We start from the raw sequence: 21,719 nt of genomic DNA on the forward strand, positions 1-21,719 counted from the left end.
GGCGGGTGGATCACGACGTCAAGAGATCGAGACCATCCTGGTCAACATGGTGAAACCCCGTCTCTACTAAAAATACAAAAAATTAGCTGGGCATGGTGGCGCGTGCCTGTAATCCCAGCTACTCAGGAGGCTGAGGCAGGAGAATTGCCTGAACCCAGGAGGCGGAGGTTGCGGTGAGCCGAGATCGCGCCATTGCACTCCAGCCTGGGTAACATGAGTGAAACTCCGTCCAAAAAAAAAAAAAAAAAAGCCAGGCATTGTGGCACATGCCTATAGTCCCAGCTACTTGGGAGACTGAGGCAGGAAAATTGCTTGAACCTGGGAGGCGGAGGTTGCAGTGAGCTGAGATCACACCACTGCACTCCAGCCTGGGCGACAGAGCAAGGCTCCATCTCAAAAATAAAAAAGATTAAGCTGAATTAATACAAGAACATTATTCAGACAAAGGGCTATGAGAAACACAATGGTATGAAGGAGCAGAGATTCCAAAATGGTAATAGTCAAATACAGACTCGCAAGGACAAGACAAAGTAAATTCCAGTGCCAGAAATCACACAGGCTCACATACACAAAACAGGGCCTAAGTTTCAGGTGATCTAGAAAAACAAAGAAGAAGAAGATGTACTCGCTTATTTTCCACATTCTTTAAAATAGGCAAAGAGAAAAACCAACCTTTTTATTTCGGTTTTGTTCTCTTCTAGCAGGTTTTATTCTCAAACGTAATATTTTGGAAAAATTGTAAATAAAACCAGAATATAGAAAGATATTTCCTAATTCCTTAAAAAAAACAGGTTTCATGAAATGACTGCTTATGTCTTATCTATGTATTGTAATTCACGTTGGTTGCCCCTGCCCAGAATGCCTTTTGGAACAACTGGTATCTTCACAATGCCACCTCTACACGGGTCCTCTCACTAAAAGCCGAGGATTTTTTTCTAACTTCTTCCCCATGGAGCAGCTGACATGTGACAGTTCACAATGCTAACACCATCTCTGCACTTTTAAACACAAATAAGCTCTCCTGTCTCTAAAATACCACACCACCACTATTTCTTCTATAATATTTATGACATTCCACTTGGTAATTGAATTATCTGCATGTAAGTTTCATCTCTTGTACCAGATTATAATGTTTTGGTGAACCAAAAACTGTCTTATCCTGGTAGATCCCACAACAGGTGTACTTCAAACGAAAAGGATGAGAAAAGAAACGGGGAAGGGAAGTAGAAGAGGGGAAGAAATAGAAGGTCCAGCAATAGCGCTGGACAGCAATTGCAGAGCTACATGGGGTGGAAGTAGGGAGTCAAATGTGGGTCTGTTTTTGGCTTCGAATGTCCCAAAACCATTCAAAGAGATCTGAAATGTCCCCTGGGATTCCTGGGAATTCAGCCTTAGGTTACTGTGAATTCAAAATAAGAAACATCAACTTTAACTACCAAGAAGGTCTAACCCTCCTTCTTGGTTAGGAAAGGATAAAGAATTGCGGAAATGACAAAGATTTTAGAGAGCAGCCCTATACCTTTATCCGTAAGAAAAACAGACATTTTCAAAAGTCCTAAAATAGGTGGTAAAACCAAATAAATGAATTATTATACTAAGTGTAATACTACGTCGATGGATTTTGCTTAAATCTTTCAAACAGCTAGGGGAAAAAAGTTTCTTAAATTTTGCTGTGATTCTTCTTCTCTGAATTAAAATCATCTCTCATATCTGAATCTAAGTGCCATGTTTTCTGCTAACACATAAACACTTACCATCCTCCTCAGGCAACTCCTCTGGACTAAGTTCTACCAATTCAAAGCCATGTTTGATGCACCATTCTTGAGCTTTTTGTCGGTTTACACCTAAAATAATATGCAACAGAATCTTCATAAGTAAAAAGAAAATAAAATGTGACTACTCCTGCAATATTCTTCACAAATCTCAATGTGTTTCCCTTAATGTCAATGTTATTCTAAAGGCATCTAAAATAATAAAATGATTTCTCAGCCCTGAAGTATCCACTCTTTAAAGAAAAAAACTAAATATTACAAGATTCCAAAGAAAAATAGCTGAAAATACTTTCATAAAGCAATAAAGTCACATGGAATGTACTGTCCTAAGTTAAGGAAACAGATGTACTCTGTCTACCAAGGAATGGCAAATGCATGTACCAACTACTATCCCATCCATATGCCTTACCATCTTCTGACACTCTATCACAGACCAAGATCATCACCTCAGGTAACCATGCTTCTGCCAGTGGAAGCCATGAGGAGACACTATCAAGACCTGATTTCTAGAGGGAACAAAAAATATAAACAAAAACAGAAAAGAGATAGTAAGATAAATTGTAGGGGGGCTGGAAAATGAATGCAATAATTTATTATTCAAGTCTTCATAGAAAACAAATTCTTACTTGTGTGCTGTCAAAGTAAACCACAAATGCTTGGACAGATTCTGCAATCTCTGCAGTAACAAGAAATTTGTTTGGTACCACACATAGATTGATGTCCGCTGAATAGTATTTATTATCAATGGTCCAGGGATAGAATCTCACAGCATCATTGGAAGTCACTTCCACAGTAAGATCTTCTGTTCCAAGGATATCTAAAAATAAATGACAAAATTATCGATGCATATTGGTTTTGTAAAGTGCTGGTACTTTTGCTGTTTCCTTTTATGTGAGGATTTCAAAGGACCCTGCATTTCTTAGCTTTAATCCTATCTTCTCTGATCATCTGATTATAAAAGTTATGGTGATATAATTTAAGTCATTGACTTTTTCTCTTTAAGAACACAAAAATCATTGTGAACTAGGTTAGACAGCAGTAGAGGAAAAAACAGTCATAACTAAATATCCAGAAAAAAGCAAGTAGAAGACAAAGAATGACAACAGTATTAATTGTATTGCTTAAGTACTTCATGGGAGGTAGATTATAACGATCTTCCAGAGTTTGTAACTATTTTGTACTTATTGCAAACTAAAAGGAAGATAGGATTAAGGCTAAATCATTATTAAAATAGAAGAGCTAAATATATTTCTTATACTGAATGCTTACACATTAATGCAGCTAATGAAATAAAAGAATGGATACTGATATATGACCCCAATTCTATTTATATTCAGCCCTGCTCACATTCTTTGAAAGCCAACCCAAATTCTTTTTTGATCAAGACAATTCTGGTAAATTTTAAATGTGTAATAGCCAAGCAAATTACTGTAAATATTCTAGATTATAACTAAATCTTTCAGAAATCTATGTGCAGCATATATACACTAGGAAATTCTCATAGTATGAGACAAATCAATGATGAACAACTAAATAGAGACATGGTTATGTAGCCATGGAAGCATTTTGCTTCCATTATGTTATATAATATTTACAACTGAAAGAGAAATTAGAAATTGTTCTAACCTAAACTCCCATCTCTCACACCCATAACCACAACCTTTACTTTATACAAACGTGGAAAATGAGCTTACAGAAGTAAAATGACATGCCATTCATTGACTTATCAGAAGACTACAGTCACAAACTCCTCATCAATGCAACCTAAGATGAACGTATAATGAAATGTGCCTCAAACTCATAATTAGCAAGACACTGAAAACTAGAAATTAAATTTTAAATCCCAGAGCTAACATTATATGTTTGAAAAGCTGCCATCATTTTTGCTCAACATAAAGATAATGGGGAAATTATTTAGTCCAAAAGACTGCTAGGAATTATGTATCAAGTATGTGTGTATACACACATGCATTCTTCATTAGTAAAGTTTCATCACGTGGTTAAGAAGAACTAATCTTCTGAAAAATGAAAGGCTGGCCTTTTTTTAACAAAAAAATAAATAAACTTAAAGCTTTATCTTTGATGTAAAACATATCATGAAACTAACTTAAAAATTTTTTTCACCAAAAACAGAATTGTTACTCTTAAATTAATAGAAGCTCTATGTCAATATTTGAAAATCTGAGTGTATCCCATCTCTTTAAGAAATCAGCAGGTCTTTCTACTTAATTTCTACCTGAAGTCATAATCTTTTACAGTACTTAGTGTCAGTCAGTTCCATAGCAACCAGCTGCTAAGTCCCTTATGGAACATTAAGTCAATTTCAGGTGGGAAATAGGAGAAATAGGTAAGTTATTAAAATCAAAGACATTGTTTTTATGTAAATCTTTCACAGAAAAACAAAAACTATCAGGCCGGGCGCGGTGGCTCATGCCTGTAATCCCAGCACTTTGGGAGGCTGAGGCGGGTGGATCACGAGCTCAAGAGATGGAGACCATCCTGGCCAACGTGGTGAAACGCCGTCTCTACTAAAAATACAAAAAATTAGCCGGGCGTGGTCGTGCGTGCCTGTAGTCCCAGCTACTTGGGAGGCTGAGGCAGGAGAATTGCTTGAAACCGGAAGTTGCAGTGAGCCTGGATTGTGCCACTGCACTACAGCCTGGCGATAGAGTGAGACTCTGTCTCAAAAAAAAAAAAAGGAAAAGAAAAAAACAAAAACAAAAACTAGATCAAAGTCTACATTGCATTCAAATCTAACACTCCAAACTTCAAGAAGTTGGCATAGCAACACGTGGCTGTGTTTCTAAGAGCTCAATACTGGCACAGCACACATGCCACAATATGCTGGTAAATACACATAGAAAGAAAGTAAACCAAGGAGAAAAGCAAAAAAAAAAGTATGAACTAATTTTTTAACGGTAAATTTCATTCACAGGTAATTTTTTAAAATAGCAAAATGAGTATTTTTCAAAGGAGGGAAACACAAAGAATAAAATACAGTAATGAATTCGCCTGTTGCTAAGGGGCAAAGTACAAAGGCAGGGGGACTAATATTCCTATCGTGGCTACAGTCGGTTCTTGATTATTTCCTAAATTGGTTGTTAAAAACTGGAATAAAAAAAACTGAGGTTATGCTTTCTTTGCTCTTCAACATGAGAAATAAAAAATCAATTAAAATGGCATCACTAACTGCAATTTAAAATTACTAACTGCAATTTAAAATATTTAGATCCATTAATGATGGCTCGTTTTATTAATGTTAAGAACACAAAAGAACATACCAATGTTTGTTTCTCGAAGTGCTTACAATTTCAATTTTATACTTTCATTTTCAAATGATTAAGATACTTATTTAACACAGATGAAGTTTTTCCTTCTCTTTTCTCCAAACCTAGATAGGAATGGAACCATTAAGTTGGGAATATAAATTTCACATTTCAGTGTTTCAGGAGCTAGTGGGCTTTGGTTTTTGTTTTATTCTCTGTGCTGCCTAAAACAAGTTGGTAGCTCAATTTACTTATCAGGTTTGTTTTTGGTAACATTTTATGTGTAATCGGATGCTTTCTTCAAGGTTACATATGGACTTTATTATCACATCTGTGCCATCTTAGAACTAAGGATAGAACAGTGAAGACTGTTTCATTCCAACTCTTATGATCGATATCATAATGTAGAGTTTAATTTAAAAAATATAAATGTCTACACTGAATATAGCTTTCTTCCCTCATGTTTTCTATTTGATTTTCAAATGCTTAACAAGTTTATTTTTTTCAAATTAAAACAAAATCATTGAAATTGTGTACATGGCTAAAGGTTTCTGGAGATCAGCTAATATAATTCACTCATTTTACAGATAAGAAAACTGAAGCCCAGGAAAAAAAGAAGCCACTTGCCTAATAGGAGCAGAGGCTAAAACTGGATTCAAGTCACCAACATTCTTTTCTACTACACGGTGATGTACAATGGATCCTACTTGAGTCTCCAGTAGTCACAAGCCAAAACTAACCTATGGACCTAAAGTATGCTCTGTCCTTTTAGGAACACCAAAAATAATAGCCAGAATGAGGGCACAACTATATATGGATCTGTAGCACAATTAACCCAACAGAAAGCTGTCTATGGCATTTAGGTATTTCTATGTCAAAAATGAGTCAAGTGATCTTGAGGTGGGTGGGTGGGTGTGTGTGTGTGTGTGTGTGTGTTTTGCCAGACTTCCTAGAAAAATGTGCAGTGGGCTCACTCCTTTGTCCTTCACTAAATTATTATGTTGTAGACTCCAATATGCACAAAGAAAATCAAGAGCAGCTTTCCCCTCCTCCTGGTGGATGTCAGCCTGTCTCATCCACAGTGTTGGCAGCCACCTGGTGGAGCTAAAATACATCATTTTTTAAGAGACAAACACTAGGTGATTACTTGCCAGGTCTGTTACTATAAACTCCATTTCACAGCATAAAATAGTTAATTTGCTTTTACAATGGAAGTTAGATGCCAATCCAGTTCTAGTTGCAAGCATAAACCTTTCTTTCAGTGTTAAGTGCAAGCATAAACCTCTATTCCTATTTGAGAAACTTTTTACAAAGCCATCAATTCTTCAATAACTCCCATTTACTTTCTCACATCCTTGGTCAACTTATTTTCCCTATAATCCAATATGGTAAATTACAGAAAAGAAAGATTCAAGAGCTTTGAAGGAAGTTATGTGCCAAGACAACATTTCAGTTCAGTAATCCAACATCTTCCTCTTTTTATTCAGCTTTCTACTATTCCCTGTCTATCCTAATAATGATCCTTCGCTCAGAAAAAGTACAAATGTGGTAAGAAATCAAATGAAAGAAAAGAGGCAGCTAGCTTTCTATGGTTCAGAAATCAGTAAGAAGTGATACTCTTTTTAGCATGAATTAGAAACCAAATTGAAGTCCAAGGTGAATTCCCCGAACACCACAATATCTCTTCTCCTATATACACACACACACACACACACACAACTTTTATATATAAACATGCACACACATAACCCTTACCTTATGCCCTCAACTATCCACCTCAGCCAAAAATGACAAATGCTTTCTAAACTAGGCATGTTGATAATGTTGCGGATTTTTTGTGTCTCCTTCAGTAGGATAGTTAAGTACACTTTTAATATCAGTAGTACTAATGTGCACTTAACCAATCATGACATTCTTTGTGAAGCAAAGTTGTCCAGTGGTTAAATCATGTTTTCTATGCCTTGAGGGAAGTGACACCTGCCACCTCAAATTAAGATGATCCCTCTGGACACCAGCACTCTTCTTAAAATGCAAAGTTGGTTTTATTCTTTCTCATAAACTGAAACTGCCTTTACAGCCAGGTGTCATAACCTCTCACCCCAGATATGAGTGTCTTTCATGGGATCCACTCTTCTGGAGGCCCAAGGGTCTTCTTTCTTCCCTTTGTGAAAGCAGTTACTAATGAGAAGGGAGAAGGGCATGGAGAAGACAGACAGCACAGACCTGGGGTCGGACAGGCCTGCGTTTGCCATGCTGGCTCTCCGCAAGGCCGTGCGCAGATTAACCTCTCTGTGTCTCATTTCCTCACCTGCAAATGGGGATGAGAACACACCTCAAAAGGCTGAAATGAATTAAATGAAATTATGTCGAAGAAAGTACAAGCACTGGGCACAGAGTAGGCCCTTAGTAAATGTTCATTTGCTTCTTCCCAACTCACTTTTTTTCACATTTGTTACAGCACTCCTGACTAGACGTACGTGAGAGATGCACTGAGGATATTAAGAAACGTTACACTTAGGAAATAACCATCTCCTTTAAGCTGCTCTGGCCTTGCCCTTCTACCCCAGACCACCCCCTAAAATAAACTTGAAATTTTTCTTTTCCACTGCTAAGGCATATGCTGAGACAGAAGAGAAGGCAATTAGGAAAATTATAGGAGGCAGAAGAGTCTGACGTCAGCTGAAAGGAAAAGTAGCCATTATGAAAGAAAAAAAAAACAAGTAAAATGTGACTTGGGAAAAATACAAAACCTAGAGTTTTCATTAACCAGAATAGCAAAAGACACTTTTAAAAAATATATTAGATTCATACTGTTGCAACCAATTACAATTTCTTAGCCACAACTTCATGAGACTGTCACACAAGGTGGGTGCTGCTGTGAAATATTTTGTAGCAGTTGTGAAGAGGTTAGTCCCTAAATACTGAAAGTAGATTATACTGCTGCAGCGGAAAGGGCCTTTAGCGTGGTAGTACTTAAAGGTTAAAACTGCGCAACATGAGAGTTGGGACTTTACAGACAAGTGTCAGGAAACTCATATCTGAGATTCTGTGTAATTATACCCCAGACTCCTGATGCAAGTATATGAAGGATTTGTTGCAGTCTGTATGACAGGTCAGTCAATGGTGTACTATTTATTGACTTGCTGAGGAAAGAGTAATTGGGTTGAGTTAAAGCAACACACTGCTTTAACAATAGTACAGAGATTCTGGGTTGCTTACAACACTTAATTACCTCTCCCTGATACACCGCTTTTCTCTGCTTAAACTTAAAATTCCCATTTCCACATGCTTTTAAGCTTTTTATATCACAGCGGAAACATTTTAAAGCTGAAGCAGAGGAAATCCAACCCAGTTCTCCTCTTTTTCCTCAAGTTTACTTTCTCCCATTAGTCATCTGGAATTGGTCACCACAGCTTCATCTTAAAATAATTGGGGCAAGTGGGGGGTAGGGGAGGGAATGGTGTCTGCTTGCCTTTAGAAGACCTTACAATGCAGTCAGAGACAAACACATACAAGAACATAAAGAAGCCATCAGGAAAGGGAGGAAGAACATGGAAAAGGGTTTTACAAAAATCAACCAGGAAACATCAGCCTAAGTTTTATGGGCTGCATGCAAAGACCACTTTGTCAATCCTAGTGGCACAGCTGATGGACAATTCTTACCCATATTTTAGAGGTGTTGGACACTTCCCTGAATTCCATTACCAGTTCTAAATACACCCCTAAAGCAGTGGTTCTCTATGAGGATGTGATTCTCCCCAACCTTGCCAAGGGTACATAGGTCAACACCTGGGGACATTTTTGGTCATCACAACAGTGAGTAGAGGTCAAAAATACTGCTGAACATCCATCCTACAATGCACAAGACACCCCCACAAGACAAGAAATTATCTGGCCCAAAAGATCAACAGTGCCAAAGCTGAGGTAATCTAAAGCAAAGAAACCTTGTGGAATTTACTTAGCTGTATTCATGAAAACAAAATAAAACTTCTGGAATGCAAAATTGGTTTTATTCTTTCTTGAGGAGCTGAAATTAGTCATTACAGCCAGGCATCACAATCTTCTAACCCAGATAAAAAAATATCTTCTATTTATATCTAATAAAATCCATCTCTGATAAAGTCTATCTCAAGTGTCTTCTTTGATTATTAACTGTAAAAATTATTTGGCAATTATCCTTAGAAGCTTTGAAAATAATCTATGAATGGTAGATTTCTAGAAGAATTCATAAGCCTAAACAGGACAATTACGAGATAAAAATAATTTTCTGGCTGGGCACGGTAGCTCACGCATGTAATCCCAGCACTCTGGGAGACCGAGGAGCGCAGATCACAAGGTCAGGAGTTTGAGACCAACCTGGCCAACATAGCAAAGCCTTATCTCTACTAAAAATACAAAAATTAGCCAGGCATGGTGGCACACGCTTGTAGTCCCAACTGTTCGGGAGGCTGAGGCAGGAGACTCACCTGAACCTGGGAGGCAGAGGATGTGGTGAGCTGAGATTACACCATTGCACTCCAGCCCGTGCAACAGAGTTAAGACTCTGTCTCAAAAAAAAATTCATATTCAAGCGGTAATTTCTCATAAACAAATCAGCATCAAGTAATAAAGCCTTACAAGAAATGTCAATTTTTCATAAACAAATCAGCATCAACTAATAAAATCTTACAAGAAATGCTCAGGATGCCAACATCTGCAGTAGATGCTAATTTACTCTAAAAAAAAAAGAGAAACATGTTTGAGATGAGATGAAATTTCCAAAACACAGTAAGTTTAATGAATAATGAAGAACATTCATTCTGTAGCCCCTGCACTCAAATACTGAAAATAAGCTTGATCCATTAGAAAATGTCAGAAACCTAACAGATCCAATGTCCCAGCATCCAAAAGGTCCCTCTAAAAGGGTAAAATCATTATTGGGCAACAGATGGTCACGAATCATGGAAAACAAAACACTAATAAATAAGGCATTACTGAAAGTAAAAACTGTGTTTCAAGACACCACCAGGAAAACCAAACCCAAGCCACAAAATAGAAGAAAATGTTTGCAAATTATATGTCAAAAAGCGACTTGTAAGCAGAATATGTAAAGAACTTTTTCATTAATAAGAAGACCAAAAAAAAAAAATTAAAAGCGGGAAGAAAAGGGCCAGGCATGGTGGCTCACACCTATAATCCCAGCACTCTGAGAGGCTGAAGTGGGCAGATTGCATGAGTCCAGGAATCCAAGATCAGGCTGCCCAACATGGCGAAACCCCATCTCTATCAAAAATACAAAAAATTAGCCAGGCAGGGTGGCACACACCTGTCATGCCAGCTTCTTGGGAGGCTGAGACACAAGAATTGCTTTAACCCCAGACGCGGAGACTGCAGTGAGCCGAGATCACACCACTGCACTCCAGCCTGGGCAAAAAAGTGAGACTCCGTCTTAAAAGAATAAGTTTAAAAAAAAAAAAAAAAAAAAAAAAGTGGGCAAAACAGATTTGAATAGACATTTCACCAAAGGAGACATTAAAATGGACTATATGCACATGAAAAGATTCTCAACATCATGAGTTATTAAGAAAATGCAAGTCACAACCACAATGAGATACTACTTCACATCCATTAGAATGGCTATAACAAAAATACAGACAATAACAAGTATTGCCAAAGATATGGAGAAATTAGAATCCTCATTCATTGCTGATGGGAATATAAAATGCTGCAGCCGCTCTGGAAGAAAACAGTTTGGCAGTTTCTTAAAATACTGAATATAAATTTACCATATGACCCAGCAATTCCACTCCTAGGCATCTACCCAAGAGAAAAGAAAACAGATGTCCACATGAAAACTTGCACAAGAATGTTCATAACAACATTATTCACAACAGCCAAAAAGTGGAAACAATCCAAACGTCCATCAACTGATGAACGGGTAAACAAAATGTGGTATATCCATACAATGGAATATGAAGTACATGTTACAATATAGATGAACTTCAAAAACATTATGCTACGTGAAAGAAGCTAGACACAAGACCACATATTATGATTCCATTCATATAAAATGTGCAGAAAAAGCAAATCTATGAAGACAAAAAGTACATTAGTGGTTGTGTGGAGCTGAGGAGTGACTGCAAATAGTCAACAAAGATTTTTCCAGGGTGATGGAAATGTTCTACAATCAGACTGTAATGATGGTTGCACAAATCTGTAAATATATTAAAAAACAACTCTACAATTAAAACAGGGAGATTTTATACCATTTAAATTATATTCCAAAAAGCTGCTGAAAAACACAGAAACTGGGAGATAAAGACCCCAATATTAACTGGGTAGGTGATTGAGACATATAATGTTTTAGGTGCTTAGAACAGTGGATGGCATATGTGAACACATCTGGTCAATATTTGCGGAATGAAGTTAACTTTTTAAAGTCAGATAGCTTAAAAAAAAAGGATAGAATTCAGTACTCAATCCACAGATTTTTTTTTTCACAGAAATCCTGTATAACCCCAGAAAAATTCAGACAGAATAGCCACCCTGTTACATCAAGATCAGTGTGTTGTTTACTACCAAATGATCAAACATTTTCCTGATCTGAGCAGGCTGGAGTTTGTTCCAAAAGCAGTGATACTTTTTTCCACTTCTGTGTCAAACCAGCCATCAGGTCTGTATGGAAAATTACACTCTAAATAGGCTTTTGTTACTGAACCTAAAATAACATAAAGCCTCTTTAATAGTTTCACAACAGGCCAGGCGTGTTGGCTCACACCTGTAGCCCCAGCACTTTGGGAAGCCAAGGTGAGCGGATTAACTAACTTCAGGAGTTCAAGACCAACCTGGGCAACACGGCAAAACCCCTTCTCTACAAATAATACAAATATTAGCCAGGTACAGTGCCATGCGCCTGTACTCCCAGCTACTTGGGGTGGGGAGGGGGCTGAGGCAGGAGAAATACTTGAGCCCGGGAGGTGGAGGTTGCACTAAGCCAAGATCACGCCACTGCACTCCAGTCTGGGCGACAGAGCGAGACCTTGTCTCAAAAAAAAAAAAACCTGAAAACACAGTTTCACAACTCTTCAGGTCAAGCTTAACCTATGTCAATATTGTTTCCTGAATAAGTAATTATTAGAGATGTATTTGTGGTATCTGTGTGTACTGGCTCCAGCATAAATACGATGTCCAAATTACCATTCCTGCCAGAAAATTTAAAATAATTTTCATACCTTAACCTTAAAAAAATGATTTTATATCAGACTGCATTATTTGTTCAAGTGTCATCATTTGCTGAGGAATTATTGGGACATACTCCATGAGGTAAAAGGCAGCAAGCTGTTTAAACCAAATGACCACCACATACTTTCTAGAGTTTTTAACCTTTTGCCATACAAAAACAAAGCAGTTAAGACGGTCCAGAAATAAACGTCCGACTCTCAACATGCTCAGAACCCTCCAGGATGATACAATATTCTCTGCATCGTAAGTGGTTTTGTACAATTTGGGCTGATGTGTAATATTGTTCCACTGGTATTTCTCCTCCTACTCTCCACCAGCCCCTCATTTATGGGTATGCCATTTAATGAAAGGACACCTTATAATCCTTTCATTCATCAAGAATAGCCAAAAGACTAGTCTAAAACCTCACATGAAAAGTCAAATTCTTTACTCCACAAAACAAACTGCACACCGATAGAGGCATTTTCATTTATTATTTAACTTATCCTACTTCACCTACTAAGGTTCCAACTACCGTCAAAGAATAAAATAATTGTAAACTGATTTTGAGAGCCATAAAAGTTTTCATTTTAATAGTAAAATTGTCTACTGCAATTCCTCTTACTTCTACCTGCACTTTGGATACAGTCTAGCTGCTAAGAAGTTAACCATATTTTACATGTTTAGAATTAAATCTTGGCTCCCCAGCTTTTAGGAACTCAACAACTTTGGGAAACCACGGCTTTACTGAGCTTTATAATTTCGCATACATACATACATACATACATGCATACTGGAATGTAACGTGGACTGTTTTTTAAGTCCCTTTGGGTCTGGAGAAAATATGAACATTTAAGCTTATCTTCCCCCTTAGATTGATGACAACCTCCCTCTTTTAATAAACATAAAAATCAGTCCTCCTTTTAGTGTTGGTTGAAAAAGTATAAATACATTAAGTATCACAGCTAAAAACAATCAGTTCCCTCACCTCAATCGGTTGAAATCACTGCCCTCGTCCGACCATCTACTGAATCACTCTGTGACGACAACTCCAGACCCTTGTGGTAGATCTTGCTGGCGCAATCTTCCATTCTTTGAAGAAATTAAAGACTTGGAAATATACAATCAAAGGCAGAGTCCTCTTACCACAACAAAATAAGTAACTTTGCTTAAGCAAAAATTACCTATTCCCAGAGTAAACCAAAGGGTACCTGAAGAAGCTACAGAAAAATGCACGTTGGAAGACTCAAGCCTTTATTCCCATTCTGTTCCTACACAATGGTGTCAAAGCAGCACAAGCCTCTCCCTTTGAAATTACGATGTTCTCTTTAGTAAATTACTTCAAGATACTTTTGCAAGTATAGGAGGGGTCTGACAGACCTAGAAACAAACTATCAACCTTGCGGAAGAATGCATGTTTTCCAAAGAAGCAATGTCATGAATACGGCTGGCTTTCTGTGTAATTCTCCAAAGCCGGGTTTACCAATTAAATAATTGAGCTTTCTGGTTCTGGAGTTTCAGAAACCTGAGGACCAGAGGGTTGTTTCTATGGGTAAATGCATCTGAATTTCAAACACAAAAGGTTAAATTTTCTATTCCACAAGTTATCTACTGCAACCTTAAAACAAGGCTTGATTCCTAAGTTTGCAAAAAAATAAAACACAAAGAAAAAAATCAAGTTAAGAAGCATTACATAAATTTTGCATAAAAATAAATAACATAACAACACAGAATCCTTTTTTTTGAGAAAGGGTCTCACTCTGTCACCCAGGCTGGAGTGCAGTGGCATGATCTCAGCTTACTACAACCTCCGCCTCCCGGGATCAAGCAATTCTCCTGCCTCAGTCTTCAGAGTACTGCGGATTACAGGCACCCACCACCATGCCCGGCTAATTTTTGTATTTTTAGTAGAGACGGGGTTTCAAACATGGACAGGCTGCTCTGGAATTCCTGACCTCAGGTGATCCACCTTCCTCAGCCTATCAAAGTACTGGGATTACAGGTGTGAGCCAACACCTGACCAATAACACAGAATTTTACATCTAGAAGAGATGTTACGTTAGAGATGATCTCAAACAACCCTTTATTTTTAACGTTAATCCTGTACAGTGAGAATCAGCAATACATGTCTGAGTTCAATCAACTGAGAAAATAAAAATCGAGACATTGTTAGACTACCTATCAGGTATAAATAATGCTCTTTTTTTTGTTTGTTTGAGACAGAGTCTTGATCTGTCGCCCAGACTGGAATGCAGTGGTGCAATCTTGCTTCACTGCAACCTCCTCCTCCCGGGTTCAAGCAATTCCCTGCCTTAGCCTTCAGAGTTACTGGGATTACAGGTGCGCACTACCACGCCCAGCTAATTTTTTTTGTATTTTAGTAAAGATGGGGTTTCGCCATCTTGGCCAGGCTGGTCTTGCACTCCTGACCTCGTGATCCACCAGTCTCGGCTTCCCAAAGTGCTAGGATTACAGGTGTGAAACTTTGTTTTTTTTAGACAGAGTCTTACTCTGTCACTAAGCTGGAGTGCAGTGGCATGATCTCAGTTCACTGCAACCTCCACCTCCCAAGTTCAAGCAATTCCCTTGCCTCAGCCTCCTAAGCAGCTGGGACTACAGGCGAGTACCAGCATGCCCAGCTAATTTTTTGTATTCTAAAAGAGATGGGGTTTTACCATGTTGGCCAGCATGGTCTGCATCTCCTGACCTTGTGATCCACCTGCCTCGGCCTCCCAAAGTGCCAGGATTATAGGCATGAGCCACCGTGCCCAGTCATAATGCTTTTTAATATATATTTAATATAATACACATATTAAATAATGCTCCATTTAATATAGGTCCTCTGGGCAACAGAGGATCTAAAAGGCAACAATTTTTTCCCCTCTATTCAGAATTAAGACTTCAATCATCCCAAATGGCAATGTGAGCATATTTTAAAACAGTTTAGAGGTGATCTTCTCTACCATTGCTTACATCAATGCCACCATCTTAAATTAAATAGTTCTCACTGCTAAGGAATCTCAACACATTACAGTCACACATTCCCATGCATACAAATCCTGAATTTGAACATATGCCCCAGCACTTGGGCAAGTCATTTTGTATTCCCAAAGCAGTTTCTTCATCTCTAAAATGGACATAGCCCATCTTCACAGGGATACAAAGTGAACTAAATGATGTGGAAAACATGCTTGAGAAAAGTACTGACACATATAAATGCTTGTTATGATTGCAGGAGCTCCAAATTCCTACATTTCACTAAAAGAATTTTGTTCCAGATGTTCCAGATGTTTGTTCAGATGTAGAAACTGGACTGCAGTTGCTGAGTTGGCATTACATACTTTAAAACCAAACAAGTTTCCAGGAAATTTTCTATCTAAAGTTCCCTCTAGGGAAGTATAATAAGATGTTAAAACTTAGGTATCTTCATTTTACCATTTTCACAGGTGGAACATACACTTTCTTTTCTTACCTTTCCTTTTTCTTGAGACTTTGAGACAGGGTCTCACTGTCACCCAGGCTGGTGTGCAGTGGCATGATCTTGGCTCACTGCAACCTCTGCCTGCTGTGTTTAAGAGATCCTCCTGCCTCAGCCACCTGAGTAGCTGTGTTTATAGGCATGCATGACCATGCCCAGTTAATTTTTGCATTTTTAGTAGAGATGGGATTTCTCCATGTTGGCCAGGCTGGTCTCAAACTCCTGAACTCAAGTGATTCACCCACCTTGGCTTCCCAAAGCGCTGGGATTAGAGACTACACCTGGCCTGTGGAGGATACACTTTCTCCATTCCTCTCAGGGGCAGGAATAGTATCTTAGCCATCATTTTAGCTACAGTAACTGAACAGAGACTGTCTATGTGTTTAATAAATATTCATCAGAATATACTTTTACAGAATAAAGTAAAACTTTTGTAAAATACATGTGAGGTGGAAAGACCTCTGGTAGCGGAGTAGACATTTGCTCTCATGCCATGTATTACAAGTTCCTCAAGCATCCTGAGGATGCTTTAAAAAATCTACCCTGTCAGTAATGCCCCTTTTATCTGATGTCAGACATCTACCCAGAATACTGCAAATAAGGCCTCTGACTAACAAAAAGAAAACAATTCTAATGAAGTCCATGCATGCACTTTACCCATAGTAGAGGCCTACTGATTCTTAAGTGTGTGTATTTGAGATAGGACATGCTCTGTCACCTAGGCTGGAGGGCAGTGGCGCAATCACAACTCACTGCAGCCTTGATCTTCCAGGCTCAACCAATCCTCCTACCTTAGCCTCCCAAGGAGCTAGGACAACAGGCACATACCACCATGCCTGGCTAATTTATTAACATTTTTATTTTGTAGAGACTGGGTCTCCCAGGCTGGTCTTGAATTCCTGGGCTCACGTGATCCTCCTGTGTTGGCCTCCCAAAGTGCTGGAATTACAGACACTGTGCTTGGACTGTTTTAAGAATGTTACTAATAAACTATTAATTGGTTATATTTCCCACTGATGGTTAAAAGCACTAAGATAAGATAGAGCAGACATCCAAGGAAAGAGAAACTAGAGACCCCTAAAGGTTTCTCTTGCTGATACAGGAAGTAGAACCAAACCCTTCCAAAAAGGTAGATCCGATTCAATCTAAAAAACACTTGGCAAAATATTATGCAGACTCTCTTATTTCAAAATTACAGTCAACCTGTGATTAATTTAATCCTATCTTTAATTACCGTCAAAGATTGAATGCTCAGCAAATACTTCATTTTAATGCTATCCACTGCTATCCTACTCGTAACACTGCAAGAAATGATAAGCTGATAAGCCCTCTTTTTTTTTTTTTTTTGTTTTGTTTTGTTTTGTTTTTTTTTTTTTGGAGACGGAGTTTTACTCGTTACCCAGGCTGGAGTGCAATGGCGCAATCTCGGCTCACCGCAACATCCGCCTCCTGGGCTCAGGCAATTCTCCTGCCTCAACCTCCTGAGTAGCTGGGATTACAGGCACGCGCCACCATGCCCAGCTAATGTTTTGTATTTTTAGTAGAGACGGGGTTTCATTATGTTGACCAGGATGGTCTCGATCTCTTGACCTCGTGATCCACCCGCCTCAGCCTCCCAAAGTGCTGGGATTACAGGCTTGAGCCACTGCGCCCGGCGATAAGCCCTCTTTCATGGTTCACTTTTCCTTATTCAAGTAATGTGCTAACTGTTCTTCCTTTATTTTTTACTATATGACAATAATGAGTTGCAATGGAAAAGTCATCCAATTTTAACCCAAATTGGAATTATCTAAAAGCATTTTACATAGAGATAAAATGGGGTATTTTACATAATTCATTTTACCCTCAATAATGCTAATACGCTTTACAGAAGGACAATGTTACTATTTGCTAACTACAGGTAATCAGCTACTTCAAGGTAGCGACCATGTTTGCTGATTATGATCATTAAAGCACACAACAGAACACCATAGCCATCAGAATAATTAATATTCCTGAGATTGGGCCTGGCGTGGTGGCTCATGCTTGGAATCCCAGCACTTTGGGAAGCCAAGGCAGGTGATCATGAGGTCAGGAGTTCGAGACCAGCCTGGCCAATATAGTGAAATCCCCATCTATACTAAAAATACAAAAATTAGCCAGGTGTGGTGGCAGGCACGTGTAATCCCAGCTACTTGGGAGACTGAGGCACAAGAATAGCTTGAACCAGGGAGGTGGAGGTTGCAGTAAGCCAAGACCCCGCCACTGCACTCCAGCCTGGGCAACATAGCAAGACAATGTCTCAAAAAAAATTTTTTCTAAGATTATCCTAAAAAGACTCTCATATATTGCTAATAGGAGTCCAAATGCAAATGCTTGTAAGTCTTTTGGAAAGTTATTTACATTTTTAAGAATCTTGAGCAAACCTGGTTTATGCACTAGATGGATATATGTGAGAAACTAATTTTTAATAAATCTCAGGATAAGAATTGTATATTTAAAAAATCAAAAACAGAACAAAAATAACTGTATCAAATGTGATTACAATTTCTTTTTAAGAAACTGCATTGGAAACAAAGGCTGGAAAGAAATGTTAGCAGTATTTGTAGTCGGGTAAGGAGGCTATGGCTGTTTTCTTTTCTCTGCATGGTAAATTTTAAGTATGCACTAGTTTTACAATGAAACACAGAAAGATGCAGGAAGAAAAGGAGGGAGGGAAGGGGAAGGAGGGCTGCATAAAGGTAAGAAAATAGCCTATTTAGACCAGCTGATTACCACTTAGTTAAAAGCTATAATTAAGCTTTTACCCTAGCAAGGAACTTTCTAAGTGATCACAAATGATAACGAAGTCATATATTTTCACTGAAGGGATATCTTACCTAATTGTCATTTGACAGGTGTAGCAAAGAAATTATAATTGTACAATGCTTTACAGTTTACAAAGTGCATTCAAAATGTTACATCATCTGTCCTTCAAATATTCCTGAAATTGGCTCATATGTCCCATTTTAAGATTCAGGTAATTGAGGGTTACGGAGAGAGTAATATGCCTTAATAATAATGTCTACCGTTTATCAAATGTTTACTATGTGCCAGACCCTGGGTTAAGTACAATCTTGTGAAAATTAGTCCTATGTTATAGACAGAAAAAGTGAAGGGGCCAGGCGCGGTGCTCACGCCTGGAATCCCAGCACTTTGGGAGGCCAAGGCAGGCAGATCACTTGAGCCCAGGAGTTGTAGATCAGCCTGGGCAACGTGGCCAAGTCCTGTAAGATGGGGAGAGGGGGCGGGCAATTAACCGGGAGTGGTGGCACCCGCCGGTAGTCCCAGCTACTTGGGAGGCTGAGATGAAAAGATGCCTTGAGCCCAGGAGGCAGAGGTTGTAGTGAGCTGAGATAACGCCAATGCACTGCAGTCTGGGCAGCACAGTGAGACCCTGTATTTAAAAAAAAAAAGAGTAAACAAAAAGAAAGTTAAGGGTAGCTAGGTAGGCACAGTGGCTCACACCTGTAATCTCAACACTTTGGAAGCCCAAGACGGGAGGATCGCTTGAAACCAAGAGTTGGAGACCAGCCTGAGCAACATAGCGAGACCTTGGCTGTACGAAAAAAAAAAAAAAAATTGGCCAAGCTTCTTGGCGTGAGCCTGTAGTCCCAGATACTTGGGAGGTTGACGCAGGAGGATCACTTGAGCCCAGGAGTTCGAGGCTGAAGTGAGCTATGATTGCATCGCTGCACTCCAGCCTGGGCGACAGAGCAAGATCCCGTCTCTTAAAAAGAAAAAAGGAAAGGCAGAGAGGTTAGGTGACTTGCTCAAGATCATATAGCTAAGTCACTGCTCTGATTCTAACCCTTACACTTAGAAGTCTTGGGTTACACATAACTCAACTTCACAGAGCCCTTTCGTGGTACAGTTGGCTTTTGATGCACTTCCATGTTCTCTCTTCAAAGCGTTACTAAGTCCGACAGCCATTATCAGGGTCTGTAAGCAAAGGCACGAGGCCCAATCACACCCAAAAACTCATGCTGGCAGAGAGCCCACGCCTCAGAAGAAAGGTGTGAAAAACTAGAGTGGAGAGGACAAAGCTAACGAGTCTTACAATGTACACACTAAGATTAGCCAAGAATTCGGAGGAAACACTCGACTGGAGCAGCAAGGACAGCAACAAACATCACGATATCAACAATTCCAGCACCTTACACTCCTGCAACCTAGAGCAATTTCCAGAGAGCCTTCGGGTTCGTCTCAACGGGTCCTCGCAAAAACCTGCGGGCTGGGCTGGGCAGAGCGGGAATCAGTCTCCCTTTACACAAGAAGCCGAAATGAACGCGGAAGAGGGCCGGGTGGGCAGAAAAGCACGTGTTTAAGAGCCGAGGGCAGCCATCTGGGGAGAGCGGGCGCCTGGACCGAGTGGAGGAAGGGCACTGGGTCCGCGGCGGCGACAAGGCCCACAGGGGCCGTGGTGCTGGGGCCGTCGTCCGCCGAGGCTCAGGGGCCCTGGAGGTCGGCCCAGGCGCCTATCTACTCACGTTGGGCCAGCCGGTCCCCAGAGAAGGTGGAGGAGCAGCTAGTGACCAACGCACAGGGCGCGCCCGCAGCCATTGCGGCGTTCGCGAGCCGGTTCCTTCAGGCAGCCGCTTCCGCCTTGAGCTGCACCACGGCCGCCGGCGCGAGGGGGAGACACGCCGGGGACGGCGTTCTCGGAATGACTAGGCGGGCCTGACCCCGCCCCCACCCCCCCTTCCGCTCCCAGCGTGGAACAGGCCAGGCAGCGCGTGCTGTTGCCATGGGGACCAGCGCCCGGGGCTGAAGGTTTCCGCGCTGGGACGCCGCGCCTGCGCGGAGGTAGCGCTTCCCCCTGCCCCAGCCATGGCTCAGAACATTGAAAACCACGACCCTGTCGGATCCATCTTAATCCAGGTGGGAAACGGGCCTTCCCCGGCTCTGCCCAGCGGTGCTACTTCCGAGCGGGGCCCCGCGCCCCACCCATTTGGGGCGCCATCCCTAGACTGCCTCCGACACGCGAGAGCCTCCCAAAAATGCCCACCCCGACCTTCCCCCATGGCCCCGCACACTCCCGGTGACTTACCCTGGGGGTAACGCCCCGGAAGCTCGATATTCTGCCTCTGGGAAAACTCTACAACCGTTCGCCCGGAACTTCTACTTCAGAAAAATTCACCTCACGCTGAGACACTTTTTTTTTTTTGAGACGGAGTTTCGCTCTTGTTGCCCAGGCTGGAGTGCAATGGCGCGATCTCGGCTCACCGCAACCTCCGCCTCCTGGGTTCAGGCAATTCTCCTGCCTCAGCCTCCTGAGTAGCTGGGATTACAGGCACGCGCCACCATGCCCAGCTGATTTTTTGTATTTTTAGTAGAGACGGGGTTTCACCATGTTGACCAAGATGGTCTCGATCTCTTGACCTCGTGATCCACCCGCCTCGGCCTCCCAAAGTGCTGGGATTACAGGCTTGAGCCACCGCGCCCGGCCGAGACACTTTTTTTTTTCTTTTTTTTGAGACGGAGTTTCGCTCTTGTTGCCCAGGCTGGCAACGGCGCGATCTGGGCTCACTGCCCCCTCCGCCTTCCAGGTTCAAGCGATTCTCCTGCCTCAGCCTCCGGAGGTATTGGGATTACAGGCGCCTGCTACCACACCCAGCTAATTTTTGTATTTTTAATAGAGAGAGGGTTTCACTGTGTTGGTCAGGCTAGTCTTGAGCTGACCTCGTGATCCACTCGCCTCGGCCTCCCAAAGGCACCATTTTTAAACGTTACCTTCTGAAAAATTTGAACTCACGATGTCGGTAGTGGAGGAGAGACAAATCGGACACTCTGGGAGGCGAAAATAAGTTTGGAGACATTGAAATATGTGAATTGCTTTTCTTAAACACTCCAGTTGTTTGGATTTAAATGTTCCTTGTTTAGGAACGCACACACACAAAAAAATAAGATAACTTGGAATGAAAAAATGTGACATTTAAAAATACTTTTTTTTGGAGACAGTTTCACTCCGTCGCCCAGGCTGGA

The 21,719-nt window shown here is 40.5% G+C and overlaps 1 protein-coding gene across 5 annotated transcripts in view; it reads right to left on the minus strand.

The window, feature by feature from the left end:
- AAGAB (alpha and gamma adaptin binding protein) overlaps positions 1-20,402 on the minus strand; it is a 52,176-nt gene extending 31,774 nt beyond the window's left edge. For 2 of the 5 annotated variants that reach the window (XM_032244596.1, XM_032244594.1), the window contains exons 1-4: positions 20,225-20,402; positions 2,399-2,589; positions 2,182-2,278; positions 1,755-1,844 (exon numbers count right to left, since the gene is read on the minus strand). In XM_032244596.1, coding sequence (XP_032100487.1) covers positions 1,755-1,844; positions 2,182-2,278; positions 2,399-2,589; positions 20,225-20,297 — 451 coding nt within the window. In that variant the 5' untranslated portion in view covers positions 20,298-20,402. Of the gene's footprint in view, positions 1-1,754; positions 1,845-2,181; positions 2,279-2,398; positions 2,590-12,214; positions 12,220-19,890 lie in introns of those variants that run through there. The other 3 variants (XM_032244597.1, XM_032244598.1, XM_032244595.1) reach the window with 3 other exon arrangements.
- Between the last annotated feature and the right edge of the window lie 1,317 nt (positions 20,403-21,719).

This window comes from Sapajus apella, unplaced genomic scaffold, assembly GCF_009761245.1.
Source record: "Sapajus apella isolate SASKATOON/1434 unplaced genomic scaffold, GSC_monkey_1.0 scaffold55, whole genome shotgun sequence".
In the NCBI taxonomy this organism is placed as follows: Eukaryota; Metazoa; Chordata; class Mammalia; order Primates; family Cebidae; genus Sapajus; species Sapajus apella.